Genomic DNA, 17,910 nt, shown 5'->3' on the forward strand with positions numbered 1-17,910 from the left:
TTAGGAATTCTCAAAGGGTGTCATTGTGAAGCTATCTTTATTGTAGACACATCAACATTGGTTTGAGCTTTCAAAATGGAAACCCTGCATCCTAATCCTAAGTATATTGGTCAGGATCCAATGAACTGCAAAGCTAGTTCTGTGAACTAAGGGAGCTTTACACTGGTCTGTCCTCAAACAACAGCCTACTATGCCACATGGCAACTGCTTTGAAACTGAAGAAAATTTTCAAAAGGAGCTTGCTATATGATATGAAGATCAAATATTCAAAGAAAACTGCCAAAATGTCATTAAATTGGGCTGAGCACCTTGCATGAGCCTAAACAGTTATTTGGATTCTAGCCATGAGGCACAGTGAAAAGAAGAGTTGGGTGCACTCAAACCCACTCATTCCAGTCCAACTCAAGTGCTCTTCAGACATTCCTCTTCCATGTGCACACTGCATGAAAAGTGAGCAGGATTTCACCCACAGGCTCTGCCCCTGATGTCTGCACATCTGCTTGCCCAGTCCCCAATATCCAATGGGATGTCTGTACATGCCCACACACGTAAAGCTGAATGCATGCAGGCTCTCCACTCAATCAGAATGCTGCACAGGGAAAGCTAGGAATGTTTATATGTTCTTAGTAATATCTTCTTTGGCCCTTTATGTGCATAGATTCTCCTAGCAAGCATCTGGCTGAATGTGGGTTGGGTTGGTGGGTGTGCAAATATCAGGGGTTGGGCCAGAAGGCACAATCCCAACTGCTTCCTCCATATGTCTAGAGTATGCATGGAGGGGGAACATCTGAAAAGCCCTTTTGTTTTGAATTGTGGCCATTGATTTGTAAAGGGCTTCCACTGGCTTCAGTTTAATTTTTTTACATGCAGATATATTCAGGGATCAGGAAGTAAGTGTGTTTCCACGATAAGTTCAACATGGAGCAGCACTAAACTGAAATTGATTTAGCTGTCTGTGAGATGTATTGAATATATCTGAGAAGGGAGAGGAGTATGTTCTAGGAAATAACACCAGTTGTCTTTTTCTTATTCCAACTGCACTACTTTGAAGCAGAGCAAATTTTTCACGAAAACTTGACAAAATGGGTGGACTGAAAATAATGCTTAATGCTTGGTCATAATGCTGGGCTGAGGGCCAAACTAGACATTACCTGCAGATATGTGCAATATTCTATTCTATTCTATTCTATTCTATTCTATTCTATTCTATTCTATTCTATTCTATTCTTAATGAATGGCAGCCTTGAGTGGCTGCAATCAGGAGCTGAAAAATGGCATATGGTGTGTGTGTGTGTCTTCCCCCCACTATATAATGTCTAGTTTGACCCTGAGCTGATCTGTTTTCATGCTTCCCTTGTCCCATGTGCCCTAGTTTCCAGCTTGTTCCCAGGAGGGTGGAGGAGCAAGTTTACTTGTTCCTTAAAACCCTACCGGTTCCTTGAGGAAGTATATTAAATGAGCATCATGCATTTAATACACTACGACATGATGAACTTCTGTGCATCATTAAAAACATTCTCTAAGGAATTTACATGTATTTATTTATCATATTTATCCGCCCAGTTAGAACAGGTCCTTAATCTGGGATCCATGGACAGACCACAGGGTCTATGGAAAGTCTTTGCTGCACTGATTTAATCTGCTTCCTGACAAAGCCAGAAGAAAGTTCTTGAAAAAAACCCTATATCCTTTTCGTTCTCTGGTTTTTACTGGAGCCTTATAGAAATGTGTTATATTAATGCAGTGCGGTGTGTGTGTCCAAACCCTAAGATAAAATGAGTGGGCTGGTAATGCTCTCTTTTGTTCCTACTCAAAGCCAAGCAGATCAAGGCACTGTGGGACCAATAGTGTGAACCAAGAGCATTATGGACCAATAGTGTGCGTTCATGGCCCATATTGTAATAAGGAGAGAGACAGATTAGGATTTCCCCTCTCACTGGGAGAAGCACCTTACACTTTGAAAAACATGGGAAACGATAAACTCTAAACACCTGGACACATAGGCTAGGAACCAAAGAAAAGTGGAAATGTTCTGTGAGATCAAAAGCTGTGGAGTCTCAGGGGAAGGGCCCAGCTCCACAGCCTGTTTGTGAAAAATGAACATCAATTCCTGTTACTGCTAATGGAAACTATATACAGCAGCACCTAGTCTACAAATTAGAAGCACGGTATCTAGTATGCAGTAGGGGTCTGCACAAAACCACCTGGTCTGGTTCAGTTCAAGTTAGAACCAAAGCCAAACCACAATGGGCCAGTTTAGTTTGGGCCCCCTTCGACCCTCCCCATTTGGTTCAGATCGGGGCGGGTGTTATGCATTTTTAATAAACATTTTTTTAAACTTACCCCCTCTGGGGGGCTTCTCCAAGGTGGTGGGGGTCTATGTCCATGGAGGTTCTCCCTCCCCCTGCTGGCCTTTCCCTTTCTAAAAATCGCCTGGTTCAGGTGTCTTGGGCCCTCTGTGGGCCTACTCCCCCGTGTGGTGGCCATTTTGGAGGCTGCTGTGCCTGCGGAGTGAGACCCTGCATGGCCTGGGTCATGAACCTTCTTCACTCAGTGGACAGGCACCATTTCTATTGGGAAATGGCCCCCTCAGATTCTCCACCTTAGGAATAGGGTTGATTTATGTCCAAACTGCTGAAACTGAGTGATGACTTCATTGCCAAGTAGTCTCCAGCCCTTCAAGCAACATGGCTATGGAGAATCTGCCCCACTTGGCTGAAGTTGCTGAATATCCCAATATTATAATAACCCACCATGAGCCCTTTTCCTACAGAAAATATGGCACAAAAATCCAAATAAATCATTACTGCCTCCCCCCCCCCTAAGAATTCAACAAGCCCAATGGAATAAAGAATGTAAACTTTGAAAAACAAAAAGCATCCTCCCTTAATTATTCAATTTGTCTGCCTTATTAGTAAGGCCCCTGCCACAAGGGTTTAAATAGTTGCTTTCCACTCGGTGTTAGGATATTCATTCATTCATCCAGAAAAGTGTGGTCAGCATAAACTTGAGGACCAATATATGCTCTGCAATCTTTCTGTGTTATACAAGGAGGCTGTTCTCATGCACAGCCTAACCTGGGCTAGGGACGCCCAGCCTGGGTTAGGCTGCATGTAAGAACTGCCAGGATCGTCCCCGATCTGGGCAGCACCCTGGTGGCAAACCCGCCAAAGGAGCCCACCAGTCAGCTGAGGTTAAGGGTGTGCTTGCACCCTTAGCCACCATCTAACGGCTTATGTGTCGGTATCGGCTGCTTGCAACCAGGGCTGAGACACTGTGGGGCTCCCAAAATGCACCATGCACTCGTGCAGTGTATTATGGGATTTCCAGAAGCTGGGACAGCACGTCCCGGCCTTTGTGCATCCCAGCCCTGCAACGTGCCCAGCACAGACCCAACAATCATCAATGGGGAAGGTAAGTATCAGCAACTTTCCTCCCCGCGTGTCCAGTAGATCATGAGAAAGGGCCCAAGGTGCAGTGAAGAACAAATCTATTTGTGAGTAGTAGATATATGGTGTAGAAAAAAAGGTGTAGTCTTTTTTTCTCCCAAGGACTGAAAGTTTTCCCATTCTCCTTACTAATACTCCAATGCCTAACTGGTCCTTTTAATTTCAATAGGATTACTCATGTCAGCCAATATGCTTAACTCTCCTAAGCAGATTTTGTTTTTTATGGAAAGGGTTTTTTTTGGGAAGACTCAGGTGGATTTTCTAACTAACATACTGGTCTAGGCAGAGAATTCTATATCAACTGAGATGAAGAACCAAAAAAAGAGTAAGAAAGTGGAAACTGTTCAGGTTGGGTTGTTTTGTTTGTTTGTTGCAGAGGAAGTTCTTCAGAGAGAGTAATATATAAGTGCTATTTCATGCTCGTATGAAAAGGGAAATGTAAAATAAATCCTGTAAATAACATGTTACAAGTTGTATAAATCAATCAGAATACCATTACATATAGTTCACATAGAGAAATTATGAAAGACATCAAAGCAACCAGCAGAATGTCATGACCCTGGATCTGGGATCCCCTCAATTGGGGGATGAAGCAGACAGTTCAGGGGATGAGACAGGGTGAGAAGACCCTATGACCCAGATCCCCATGTCTCTGGGATCCACCACATGAGGATAACCAGAGGAATCTGAGCCAGCACCTCCACCCTGACTAGAGGACACTTTTCTGCCACAGCTCTCCCAGTGCCATCAGAGCCAGTGGTTAGAAAGTCAAGCAATTCCCTTTTAAGCAACAAAGCTTCCCTGGGGAAGGGGTGAGAGGCCATTCTGCCTAGGCAGCAGTCATAAAAACCAGCAGTCTTCTTCAAGTAGAACAGTTGCTCTACTGCTGGAGCAACATCTCTATGTTGCTAAATTCAGCTTTTGTGAGTTCCTGTTTGGAGCTAGCCAAGGTCCTGACCCTTTACCCTCACAGCTCTCCAAAGCCTGTGTTCCTTCTGGGTCCCTGCCTTGGCTGAAAGACACCCCAGTTTGTTCTAGATCAGGATATAGTATTTGCTTACTACTCTTATTTACTCTGGCATGCATGACTATTACACAAACAATGAGTAACCTCTTCGAATTTGGGAATAATTTCAGTGCATTAAGTTTAAAGAGATGTTTTCATGTATGTTAAAACAGGAATTTCTATTCCTTATGAATAATGAAACTGCATCATAGGATGCAAAAGTCTATGGGTAATGAGTTATATTAGAATGAAAACCACAATGGCTACTTTGATATATAACACAACCAGTGCTGGTGGATATCCATAAGACAGCAATTTATCTCTTTTGCACATCTTAAGGGTTAGTTAAACTCTTGCTTCAGAAACCCTTCATTTGTTGGTCATAAAATCCTGTTTTTAGAGACATGCTCACCGTAATAATAATAATAGACTTGAACCACCTTTTGGTCAACAACAACAAAAGAAGTACAAGAGATCTGTACCAGTGACATTGATGGGGATAATGCAAGAGGAAATCACTTGGGCATCTTGTTTCATTTTCTCCTCTGGAGTTGGGAGAGGTAGTGCTTTGCTCCAATTGGTTTGCTTATCCAGTGTAGAAGGGATATTATGTATTGGATTTTTCGGCCTCTGCCCTAACATGACATCTGTATCTTCTTCTTCCGGAGGGTGGGACTGTAAATGAATACAATCAAAATCAGTATCTACGCTTTCATATGAAGTTAATTTAAAAACATACCAGAAAATGAGTTTTGGAAGTTGATTGCAGATCAGTAAACAATAATTATTTCAGATTAAGAAGAAAAGAAATTTGGTAGATAGAAAGTCAAAGTCATCCCACATATTGGAAACACTTTGGAAATGAAATCTGAAGCAGATTTTCAGTAGATTTCAATTTCCGGTCAATGCTTGGTTGTTGCAAATATGCACACTTACCTCAGAATTATTGGTATGCTTTACTTATGCATGCTACTTTAACAACTGAGTGTAAGTTTGAATGAATTCATTTTGCTAAAATATGGCCCGGTTCACATGTACTGTTTAACTGCGATTAAGGCTACCAGAGTTAGTAACTGTAGTACGCCCGAATGCAGTTAAGCCACAAAAGTAAATTCCAGTTTGCCCTTACATACTCCAATTGGGACTTGAGGTTTTTTCCAAGGTTTGCCACTGATAAACGCAGTTTTGCCGCCAAAGTGTTATGCCCGAAGGCAGACTCATCCCTAACTGCAATTAAGCGCCCATTTCCAAACTCCAGTCATAGAGATGGAGGTGCAGACCTGTCTGAGGATGTGGCTGTTCCATGCTTTTGGCACTTCTCACCGGCAGCTGCTCAGAAAACCCTTCCTGTCGGCTGTGCAGCTATGGAGTTGCCAGGCTACAGAGATGTCCCATCCCGGACCAGTCATCCTGTTAAACTGCTCAGCCACATGGGGTGAGCAGTCAGGGTGTCCACAAGCACAACAAGAGGTGGAAGCCGAGAGGCAGACCCAAGCAGGGGAGCGGTAGCAGCCAATTTCTATTGTTCACAAAGGATGGGGAAGGGGGACCCAGCCCTTTCCCCGGTATGTGTGTGTGTGCTCTCTAAGTCTTACTCATGAGAACAACCATCCAGGGAAGCAATCGGGAATTCTCCTGTGTTGGATCTAGATATTTCCCTGCCATTACCGACCAGACTGCTCTCTCATGAGAGTGACAGGCCACGGGGGCACACATGTGGGCTGGAGGGCTGCAGACACCTGACCGGGATACTATGTCCCTGCAAGCCCCAGGGGGAAATACCCCAGCAACACCTTTCCCGGTCCCGGTGGGGATTACAAGCACTCACCTGGCAGCCAGATTGCACATATGTATGGATTTCTCTGTCCACCATGCCCATGCAGCTTGGCAGGGATAACTGGAAATGCCAGATCCCTCTCCCGGGTTTCTTTGTGGTGGTTCACCTAAACAGGCCACAACGAAGGCCCTGGCCCGGGAATTCTGAATGGCTGGAAGGCTTGGCTCTGCAGCCCATTGCCCACACTGTCCATGCAAATGCTTTGTGTGGGGGTGCTATTGGCGGGGTCTGAAAGGCAGATCCCCAGAAGGGATTCCAAAGCAGCCAAATTTTATTTTTCATCAAGTAAGGGTGGGGAGGGGGGCCCAGCCCCTTCCCAGGGGGGATGCTTGCTCCCTAACTCTTACTCATGAGAAGAACCATCTGTTCAGCACTAATTGAAAATTTACACGATGGTACTCATGTTTTACAAGCTAGTGCTTTCATTGCATGCTGCCAATTTAGCCCATAACCCCACAGACCGCTCTGTCACAAGAGTGGCAGATTAAGGGGAGAGAGGGAGAATGCTCCATGCGGGAAAGCTGTGGAGACGGGCACTCAGGCAAGTGTTTTCCTGGTCTTGTCCGCTCTGCTGCCCACTGGCCGCATCATCCTTGCAATTGGTTTTTGTGGGGGTGCTATGGGCAGGGTCTGAAAAGCAGATTCCAGAGCACCCAAGTTCTGTTTTTCACACATAAAGGGTGGGGAAGGAGGCTTGTACAACCCTTCTCCTTTTGGGGCTGGGGGGTAGCTGCCTTCAGCGGCTAGCTCATGAGCAGGAAAGGTCACTGAGGATGGTCTTGGGTCAGCTGAGATCCTATTTCAAGGAATCCGTGGGCTGACCCAGGGTGCAGCGGCCGGGCATGAGAATGACAGGTCACGGGCACAGCTCATAAGAGGGACCATCGGAGTGGAGAGGGAAGAAGTAATGTGCCTGGAAAAAGCTTAGCCGATTCAAAAGGGCAATACATCCCCTTCTCCATCTAACACCTCCCTCATGAGAGTGTCAGGCCATGGGTGTTCTGGACAGAGTGGGGATAGTTTCTGGCTCATGGTTGCAGGGACTGCTATCCCGGGAAACACATTCCTACCCTTGGGGACCAAAGGGAAGCTGCCATGATACCATGCCCCCTTCCTGCCTGCACATCCATGTGCACAGGTGTACCCTTCCTAATGACTCAGAGTGGCAACCCCGCTCTCCAGCACTGCACAGGGGGGGGGGGCTCCCCTCTTCCATCCATCCCCATGCCTGCAGATCTGCATATAGTGGGAGGGCGGACTGGGAACAAAGAGTCCTGAATGGCCATAAAGCTTTGTGCCACACATGTGCCAGGGGAAAGGGGACATCTAGATGCTCTCTGGGTGCTTGCAGGTCCACACAAGGGAGCAGCGTGGGGAGGTTTTGGGGGGATCTGTTCTATTTTTTACAAAGGGTTGGGAAGTGGGGCCCAGCCACTTCCCCAGGGGAGGTGGGAGGTTTACCACCCCTCTCCACTCATGAGCAAGGCCTTGGTTGCTCCTCATCAAAATATGATGATCGGTATGGAGACTAAATTGCCACGCGGAGTATGCCTACTCACAAGAGTGTCAGTCCATGGGTGTTCTAAATTGAGCTGTGTTGGGATCTGATGGGTAGGGATGTCCCAGAGACTGCTTTCCTGCTCCCAGGCATGGTGGCTGAGGTACCAGGGAAACCAGCCCCCCGCCCAGCCATCCGCACCTGTGCACAGGTGCACCATCTCAGCAGCCCCAGCAGGCCACCCAGCTGCCCAGGGGTCGGGAGAGCAGAGAAAAGTGGCCTCTCCCATGATCCACCACGGCCACTTATCTGCATATGGCACACAGACTGGACCCAGGAACTTTAAAGCCTGAGCGAATATGCTGTCCCGTTGGCCCACCCCATCACCGTGCATGTGGCCAGGCTATGGAACGTGGGGTGTGGGGATGTCCTGCAGGTGTGTGCAATGCTGAAGAGGTATTAAGGCATAGGGAAGTTTTATTTTTATTTTTCTGTTTTTCAAGGATAGTCGGGGGGGGGGCACTAAAGTGAAACCCACTTGGATTCCCTGTTGGTTAAGTGACCAGCTCAGAACACCTCAATAGGCTCAGGCATATCCTCAAGAGACTGGCCCTCTCAAGAGATTGTTGGCCCACTAGGCAGCAAGCTGCTTGCAGTGGCTTAGTGAGGGGTCTGGCTGGAGTGCTCTGCCTTGCGACATCTTCTCTGGTCATGGTGGGACAGACCTCCCAGCCTCCTTTGCCCTGCTCCATCTGCATATCCCATTCTGGCAAATGCGGGTTCTCCCCTCCCATCCCTCAAAGCAAGCAGGATTCCATACCCCCCTGTGCCCTGATCCCCTCCCCCGGGAATCGGCATTTGCGTGGTGCTTTTGGGTATGGGGCCACTTTGCGGGGCATGGTGCCATAGCTAGCAGAAGCGGTGCTGGGATTGTAAGGCATTTAAAGGGCTTTCGATGTGCTTCCCCTGCTGAGGCTGGGCAGGGCACTCTGAAAATGCACGATCTCACTCAGCACACCCCACTGGAGATCGTAGCCAATCGCGGCCAAGTGGCTGACGTGGTGGCACTTTGCCCACAGTCTGGCCATGGAGCTGGCTGGGACCGGGCTGGGAGGCTGAGCATCAGGGAGGGGCTCCCCTGACCCTCTACCCCAGTTAGGCTCATGGCGATTAGTTGTACATCTACAACGTGAAAGGAGTTTAACTCCAGTTAGTGTTAACTGCTGACGTCTGTGTACGTCTGAAGCCAGCCATTACATTAATGACAAATCAAATCCATGCAAACTTTATACCTATCAGTGTATACCTGACAAGTTAGATACAAGCCAGGCTGATCTAATTTAGAGTTGCCATGCCCCCCCAAATTCCGGGCTTTACCCGGATTTTAAGCATCTCACCCAGCTTGCTTAGCCCACCCAGATTCTCCTAGATTTCATGCAAATTAGGCACCCAGATTTGGGAAGCCAGAATATGGCAACCCTATTGGTATTACTTGAAAGCAAATAACACTGAATTTAATGGACCTTCAGTATGACCTTAAGTATGTTTTCTCAGAAATTCAAGTGAGTTCAGTAGAACTTATGGACCTTATTCCCAAAGAGGAAAGTAGATTAAGAGCCCAGGCCTACCCTTGTTTACTAATTATCAGTGAAATTAATGAATGTACTTCTGAGTAGACATGGGTAGGATTGGAATGAGTGTGCTTAAGGTCACAGCCAAAATGATACATTTATTATTATTATTATTATTTTATTATATTTATTTATTTGATTTCTATAGCGCAGTAACTAAATATCAAAAAATAATTTACAAAGCAACTTTGAGCAAGGCTGAACCACCACCTTAAAGACTCTAGAACAATATTCACAATCCATGCAAAATATTGCAGAAAATGCTACTCACAATTATTCTGTAACAAGGCACAAAAGATAGAGGCACTAAGAGAGATCAGCTACATCAAAGGATAGTCATTTTTTGAAAGGAGAGACAGGAGTGCCATGCTTTGTTGTTTTACCAAATGACTGAGAGTAAAAGATTAGAAGCAGTTTGTTGAAATCCATGCATACTGAGAAACTACAACTACCTGGAAAGTAGCACATAGATAAGCTTTTCAGAGTTTTAAAAGTTGTTCTTCCTCGCACACATGCCTGGACAAACTTTGCTGGCTGTTCTAAGCGGGCATTTTCGTTTCTACTTCTCAGTTCAGTTTCTAATTTTTACTTTGCTATCTTTGCCCTTGGTTGCTGTTTAGTCTGCAGTGTTTTAAGCTTTTTAGATGTGGTCAAAGAGTGAGGTTTTAATTTGCTTTTTCTGCTAGAGTGTTCAATATTGTAATCTTTTCTAACCCCCATCAAACAACTATAATTTGTTGCTCCAAAGAGACTCCCAACCATTCTGAACTTGTTACTCATATGCTGAAGGCCAGACTTCACAGCTATGCATCCAAGTTACAAGAAGCCACTTGCTTACCTTGTCAGAATCATCTGCAAAATCACCCACCAAAAAATAAAAGGGATTCCTTTCTGCAAAAAATATTTTTGCCCATCCCTGGGTTAGAAAAACATTGCAGCTTTCTTTATCTCTTCAGCTTTTGTACTGTTCCCCAGCAGACATGAATAGCTCATATAAACTACCAGCACAAAAGACTTTGTTTCCTAGGTAACATCTGAAAAAAAAAAAGAGTTGGTGCACGCCAAAAAAAAAAAAAAAAAAAAATCCTCACATAGCCTGCATTTTGTTGCTGATTCCTTCCCTGCATAACAATGGCTTGTTGGACAAAGAAAGTGAAGTGACCTGACCACTGTATCTGACTGTCTGCCAATGCTGCTCTTTAGCAAACAATAGCAATGATAACAGTCCCTAGAACAAATCCATGCTTTTGCTTTGGGATCGTTCTCTTGTGGTTTTCCAAATCTCTGTCTCTAGTGACATATAAAAACCCTTTGGAGGCAAATTTGATTGAGGTCTTTAAACCAAATAAGTGAAGGCAAACCCTCTCACGAACTACTAAACCTATTAAACTTACACCAAAGAGGGTGGGGAGAAGAGGAGCTGGTGTTGCTTGTTGATAAGAGTGTAACATAGTAAAGACCACAAAGTTAGTCAGCCAAAAAAGCAAGCAAGAGAAAGGATTAGGGACTGAAAGGCAGAAAAGGAATGAGAAGCTGTTATTTTAGTGGTTTTTCCAATACCTTTCTACTCCATGGGGTCATGTGGCAACACTCTGTGGGGGAGGGCGAGCGGGTGCTGTACAACTATAAACATGAAATGTAGGGGAAAAAATTAAAAAATTAAACACACACTGGACATGTTTTTATAGTTTGGGTTAAAGTATATCAGATGCATGTTCTAAACACATTTAAAACTGCATTTTAAATGTGCTACCTAGTGGGGGGAAACCCTGTAATTCTATAAACATGTACTGGTAATGAATGCCTGTGTTAGAATTCGTTCCTCAGTTCTCCATCTACTTAACTTTTATGCACAGTGGTTAGTTATGTGGAGGGAGGTTAATGGGGATAAAGCAATTGCATGTGCAGGTTTTTGCTAAACAAGCCTTTTGAAAGTTAACACTGATACTCTTAAGACAGTACATGAAATTCTATCCACTGACCAGTGGAATCTGTGTCCAGGTTCCTTCTGATTTCTGAAGTTTCAAGAGACTCCACTACACAATTTTCAAGAATTTCTCAGGAGTACTCAAACCTATGAGATGTTTGTTAAGTTTCTCAGATTTTATTACAAGTTTTTGTCATCTCCTCCTATGTTGGGCAGCTTATGCTTTCTATAGATGGGATTTGTTCCAATGCAATGGAAACAGAAAATCATGTGAGGAATTCATGCACTGTCAAGTGCAGAGTAGTTTAAAAAAAACAACCCACTATAAATCTCTGGTCTAGCAAAGATCAGGCTACATTAAGAAAACTAGTGGTCTCTGAAGCTTGTACTCTCCTTGCTTGGAATATGTCTTGCATTGTAACTCATCATGTTCACTTGTACTATATTACAAAGTGAGCAGCATTTGGCCCCAAAGTTCTTCTCCGGCTCATATAGTAATCAGAGTACTGCTATGGCAGAGTCCCAGGCACCAGGGATCATGGGAATTGGCATATTACCAGGATACCACAGTCCTTAATATGAATGTCAGGTAGTCTAGAAACTACATCTCCCAGGGTTCCTTGAGACTGTAACACTGCTGTCCATAATTAGTAGTCTCCTGAGTTTCCTCCAACAAAACATCATTTGTTTTCAAAACATCACCTCCAGCCTAGGCAAGTGGGACAGAAAGAGGACAGCATGGCGGTGTACAATGGCAGTGGCTGTAGTAATAGAAGATCTGGAAAGACCTGACATGCCAAGACAATCTGAAGTGGTTGAAGAGGTGCAGCCAACTATTCCCATCTAAATATATCACAGAAAATATATCTTCTAGTTGATGCTTATATACAGTAGGTGTACTCAGGTGCAGAGGGAGCCAAGTGGCAGCCCGGGTTCTGCAGGGCCCTGCCCCCTGCATCTGAGGTATGACACAGGGTGCATTTAGCCCCACCCCCTGTGTCATGTGTCAGATGCAGGGGGCATTGCTTTGCTTCCACACAGGGCCGCACGGCCCTGTTTGGGAGCAAAATCTGCTAGTGTTACGTTCACAGCGCGGCCAATCTAACTCCTGAACGGGGCCATGCAGCCCTGTTTGGGAGCGAAATCAGCCTTTGCAGTGTAGCCAGGAGGGGCTCTCCCTGCTTTTAAAAGGCAGGGAGAGTCACTCCAGCTGCATTGTGAATGCAGCGCTGGCCCATTTCGCTCCCAAACGGGGCTGCGTGGCCCCATTTGGGAGTGAAATTACCCCCGCCGTCTGACGTCAGACACTGGGGCTGTGTCTGGGGCTGCAAGGCACAGCCCCGATTGGCAGCGGCCCGGGCTCACTTTGAACCCATTCGCCCAATGGTGGCTCCGTCCCTGGGTGTACTTTAGTTCCTCAGTAACTCCTATGAAAGACTGCAATCTTTTATAAAGGCTCATGTTTTATGTTTCTATCATGTGTCCCAATGGTTTCCTCATGATTTTCAGAGAACTGGTCATTTTGAAATCCCCAGTTAAGTCTGGGTTTAGCAAACTAAACAAGTCAACTAAATTTAGTAGACAAAGAGAATAAAAGATGTATAGAGTAAAACAATTAAATGTCTGTTTGTAGTGTGCTTAGGAGACTGTAATAAAGAGGGGTAAGGAATTTGAGAACCATCTGCCTGTGTGATATGGAGAGATTGAAAGGGTTGTGATAGAGCTTCTGAAGCCCATTGGGAGAAATATAAAGTAGCACACTGGAATTTGGGCTTTTCAGAACCAAGAAAAAATAATACTCAGGATGCAAATCCCAAGAGGGGAGGGCTATAGTGGACAATTGACTATAAGAGGTCCAGAACAGGAATATGAATGGTCTGGCTCATTAAAAAGGAGGTACTAAAAAGATCTCAGAGATCTAGGTATTATAATTCAAAAGAAGAGTTTTGCAGTGTGGAAAATGAGTAAACCTTATCTGTTTAAAGTTTAACTAGCAGATGCACAATGCGCAGTGCCAATTTTCTCAGAATAAGTTCCTTTTCAGAGTAACCTTCTATAACTTCAAAATATTAAGAACACTTGAGACTAATTTTTAAAAAGTAGAATCGAAACAGAAGCCTGCAAAAAATTTAAAGTAGGTTTACATATTTGTGTTTTTAACTAGGATGTTTTTAATCAGAAGAATAGAATACTCTTTAATTCTTCTGAAATTAACAGTTGCAAAAATGTCCTCCTATATGATTCAAAAAGAGGTACCACCGCACATTTCAGCTAGGGAAACAATGAGGACTTCCATATGACCTCGCTAGGAAGGGCGGTGGGCTGCGGGGAAAGCAGGACTACCTTTCCCTGCAGATGAGCAGCCACTCCCCTCCCCTCCGCTGCACCACATGGCCACACAGCAGTAGTGCGTCGGAGAGAGATGCTCTCTGAAAACGGGAGGACTTCTTTCTCTCCTGCATTCTAGGGTGCCCCAGGGAACAAGTGTGGCAGATGCTCTCGTTAGAGCGGCCACCATGCTCAGCATGGCCACTCCTTCCCCCAACTCGCTGCCGTAAATGGCAGCATGCTGGGGGAAGCCGTTTAACCCGGCGGCAATGACCGGGTGGGACTTGGCTCCCGGCACTCTCCATATTCAGCCTAACCCAGGCTGGGCTGCTTTAGCCTGGGTTAGGCTGCACGTGTGAATCCCCTTATTTTTATTTATTTATTTTTTATTTACATATTTCTATACCGCCCAAAACTTATGTCTCTGGGCGGTTCACAACAGATAATGGGCTCCTAACAGATAGTGACTTCTAAGAATCCTACAGTGGAAATACACGTCAAATATTAAGTGTTTTTTATATAATAATATATATTTATTTCAGTCACAAACCAGTAAAATAAAATAAAATTAAAAACAGATAAAAATGAAAATAGGAACGACAATAGAAAGTTCATTGCACCATGTGAGTCCGCGTTTGACATATTATATAGCAAAATTTAGCCACTGTATCTACAACATCAGAATTTAGGTTGGTAAGCAGATAATTTAAATAAAATTCATCTTGATGACCCGGGAAATTATTCAAGAGCGGGGCTATTAATTTACATCTTACTTCTCTATAGTGATCACAGTACAACAGGACATGAGCGGTTGTTTCGATATGGCCAGGTCCACATGGGCACACTCTAGATACACTTGACGTGCCTGCGAATCTTCCAAATAAAACCGCTGTAGGTAGAGCGTTTAATCGGGCGAGAGTGAGAGCTCACCTGAACTTTGGTATCAAGACATTACTTAAATATGGAGCTGGCTTAAACTCAGTGTTCTGACTTCCAAGATACATACCACCCGGTAAGTTTGCCTGTTCCATTTGCAGCTCTGCAGCCTGTATACGCTGTATAATCAAGCGCTTAGCTCGATCAAATCCTAGTCTGGTTATCTCCACTAGGGAGAATCCATATGCTGATAATTTTTCCATGATTCCTAATTCCCAATTAGATTTGAAAGGATCCTCCAGGATAAGATATACCAACCCAACCTTTGTAAACACAAGCTTTAGCCAGAAAAGTATAATGGCTTTCCAGTAGCAGGATTCAATTGTGGTCAGTCCCACCTCTCTTCTAATGACAGAATTTGAGACACACCTTGGAAGTTGCAGTATACTTCTGTTTTTTTAAAAAAGGTACTATATAGGTTTTATGTGAGGTACATAATGTTCTCTGTAAAATATTAGCATTACCTAATACTGGGGAAATGCATGCCTTAGTAAATAAAACATTTTTTAAAAATCTACTTGTATGATTACACTGTTGGAGTTAATATTAAGGCTGACACAAAAAATGAAAAGTCAGAAGAACCTTATGTAAAACATTCCTTTTTAGAATGGGTAGCAAAAAGACAATCCAATATTGGTAGTTAATGAGAATCATGCTAACCGGTTTGTCATCTTACCACAGTTCCTCCTTCGCAAAAGCTTTTCACCAAAGAGGGGTGTAGCAAGGTTGGAGTGAGTTCTGGGACAAAAAGTGAAGACCCAACCACCCCCTTTTACACACACACACACACATACACATACACACACCAGTATCTTTGCTGCAGAAGATCTGTAGAGTGACGCATAAGCTGTTGCCTAGCTGCCCACCACCGCCAGGTACACAAGGATATTTGTCCTTCCCCTTGTTCAATTATAGCTATGCCCCATCACCAAATTTACCACAGTTTAAAGCAGCAATCCTTACTATTTTTCAAGCAGGGGACACTCTGGCATACAACACAAGACAAAACAAAGAAACTTCAATGTGACAGACACTCATGTGGGGCATCCTGAGACTTCTGTGGGCTGGACCCTGATGACCACCGCCCCACCAGCTTCATGACGGAGCTGGTAATCATGTGGGTGGCCAATCCGGCCACCCAGGTTCTGAGTGCCTGCTCAGCCTGCTCATCTGCAGGGAGCAGCAAGTACGAGCATCAAACTAAGCCACTTTTTAGGGGATGGGGCTGTAGCTCAGCAGTAGAGCATCTACTTTGCATGAAGAAGGTCCATGTTCAATCCCTGACTGCTCTAGGGCTGGAAAAGACTCCTGCCTTGAAGAGCTGCTGTTAGTCAATATAGAAGATACTGAGCTAGATGGGACAATGTTCTGACACAGTATAAGGCAGCGTCTTATATTCCTAATCACCCCTCCATTTTATAAATATGGAGGAAACACAACTGACCTTACAACCTTATTGAAATGGTTTGTATATTTATGATATCAATAAAATGGCCTACTATTTAAGGCTAAAAAATACAAATTTTTTTTTTGTTTAATACAGCCTCTCAATGCTCATGATCTACAAAAGAGCAAATAATCACCACGGCTCTGGCTGCAGTTTGTTGAGGTGCAAACAATGTGCATGCCCACTTGAAGCAAATACCAACGTAAGTGGGAGGAAGGAATGATCTGGAACATGGTCATTAATATCAGGTGGGAGGCAGCTTTACAAAGAAATAAGTTCAGCTGGTAAAAGCAAAAGCTACAAGTGGCAACAGCCAATATTGCATTTCCAGATCCAGCATGCCTTTTCAAAGAGGGGATGGCACATCTTTTCCAGTCAGCTATTCACTGGGACTGGCTGCCCTTCAAATGATCAGCAGCCTAGCTAGGAGTCTTAGTGATGCTCAGTGGGTTAAGGAGAGAATATTTCCCAGGATGTTGTCTGCGACCTTACCTGGGCAGAGATAGCTTAGCCACAGTTACTCATGCTCTGGTAACCTCTCGCTTAGATGACTGCAATGCACTGTACATGGGGCTGCCTTTGAAAACAGTCTGGAAACTGCAGCTGGTACAAAGTAGGGCTGCAAGATTATTAACTGGGACTGGACGTTTTGATCATATTGCACCAGTGCTTCATCAGCTGCAATGCCTCCCAGTCCATTTCTGGGCCCAATCCAAAGTGCTGGTTTTAACCTTTAAAGCTCTAAATGGCTACAGAGTGGGTTAATTAAGCTAGCACCTTAATTAACTTGGACTTTTAGATCTTCTTCGGAGGCCCTGCTCCAAGTGCCCCTGCCAAATGAGGTGAGGTGGGCAGCTACTAGGGAGAGGGCCTTTTCGGTGGTTGCACCTTGTTTATGGAATAGCATCCCCAGTGAGGTTTGCCTGGCTTCATCACTTTGTTCTTTCAGTTGCCAGGTAAAGACCTTTTTGTTCATTCATGCCTTTTAAATTTTGATTCTTAAATTTAAAGTGTTAAAATTGTATTGTATTGTATTTTTCTTCTGGTGTGTTGTGTTTTTACTTGATGTTTTAATGCTGTTGTGAGCCACCCAAAAAACAATTTGTTATGATGCGGCTAACAAATAAAAGTTTTATCATCGTCGTCGTCGTCATGTTCTCTGGACAGCTCCTCATGGGGAACTTCCCTCCGAAAGCAGCAGCAGAAGCTGTGCCAGCTACAGCAACTTTACCAGGGCCAGCTTGCTAATGAGGTGCCCACTCAGGTCATGGATTGGATGAGGAACCATACTGGCAGGAGGGTGCCCCACACTCACCTGCTGCCTCCGCCAGCCCTCTGCTTCCGGTTTGCTATCTCCACCCAGCATCCCTCAACCACATGGGGACAAAGCTCAAGCTGCTGCTGCTGCTGCTCCTCCTCCTCCGTCCTGCTCCCACATTTTCAAAAGTGTGGGGCAAGAAAACAGAGTGATGGCTAAAGTGGAGATACTTTCTCCCCAGCTTTCTAGAAGAGTCTGTGATGTCTTCAGTTCACTGCATGATCTGGCCAGTCTTATCAGGTGTTCTAAAGTTCAAAAATCAAGCTTATCTGGTATGGCATCTATACTGGTATTCTGACACCTGTATGGCATATAGTAAGTCTCATAATAAGAGAAGAGCCTAGAGTAAACTGACCCAAATGCTCGTTTATATAACTACACTGTTGGAACAGACCACAGAAGCTGTTCTCACGAGCAGCCTAGCCCAGGCTAGGACAGCTCAACCTGAGCTAGGCTGCTTGTGAGGAGCGCATGGATCAGCGTGGATCCTGGCACTCCCACCCAGCCAAACCTTACTTGTAAGCCCAGCTCTT

The 17,910-nt window shown here is 44.7% G+C and overlaps 1 protein-coding gene across 10 annotated transcripts in view; it reads right to left on the minus strand.

Annotated features, from left to right (window-relative positions):
- Nucleotides 1–17,910, minus strand: part of NHS (NHS actin remodeling regulator) — a 353,434-nt gene that overhangs the window by 11,457 nt on the left and 324,067 nt on the right. For 6 of the 10 annotated variants that reach the window (XM_053306637.1, XM_053306635.1, XM_053306638.1 and 3 more), the window contains 2 exons: nucleotides 10,982–11,044; nucleotides 4,938–5,130 (listed from right to left, as the gene is read on the minus strand). In XM_053306637.1, coding sequence (XP_053162612.1) covers nucleotides 4,938–5,130; nucleotides 10,982–11,044 — 256 coding nt within the window. Of the gene's footprint in view, nucleotides 1–4,867; nucleotides 5,131–10,259; nucleotides 10,452–10,981; nucleotides 11,045–17,374; nucleotides 17,480–17,910 lie in introns of those variants that run through there. The other 4 variants (XM_053306641.1, XM_053306643.1, XM_053306636.1 and 1 more) reach the window with 4 other exon arrangements.

Source organism: Hemicordylus capensis, chromosome 3 (genome assembly GCF_027244095.1).
Source record: "Hemicordylus capensis ecotype Gifberg chromosome 3, rHemCap1.1.pri, whole genome shotgun sequence".
In the NCBI taxonomy this organism is placed as follows: Eukaryota; Metazoa; Chordata; class Lepidosauria; order Squamata; family Cordylidae; genus Hemicordylus; species Hemicordylus capensis.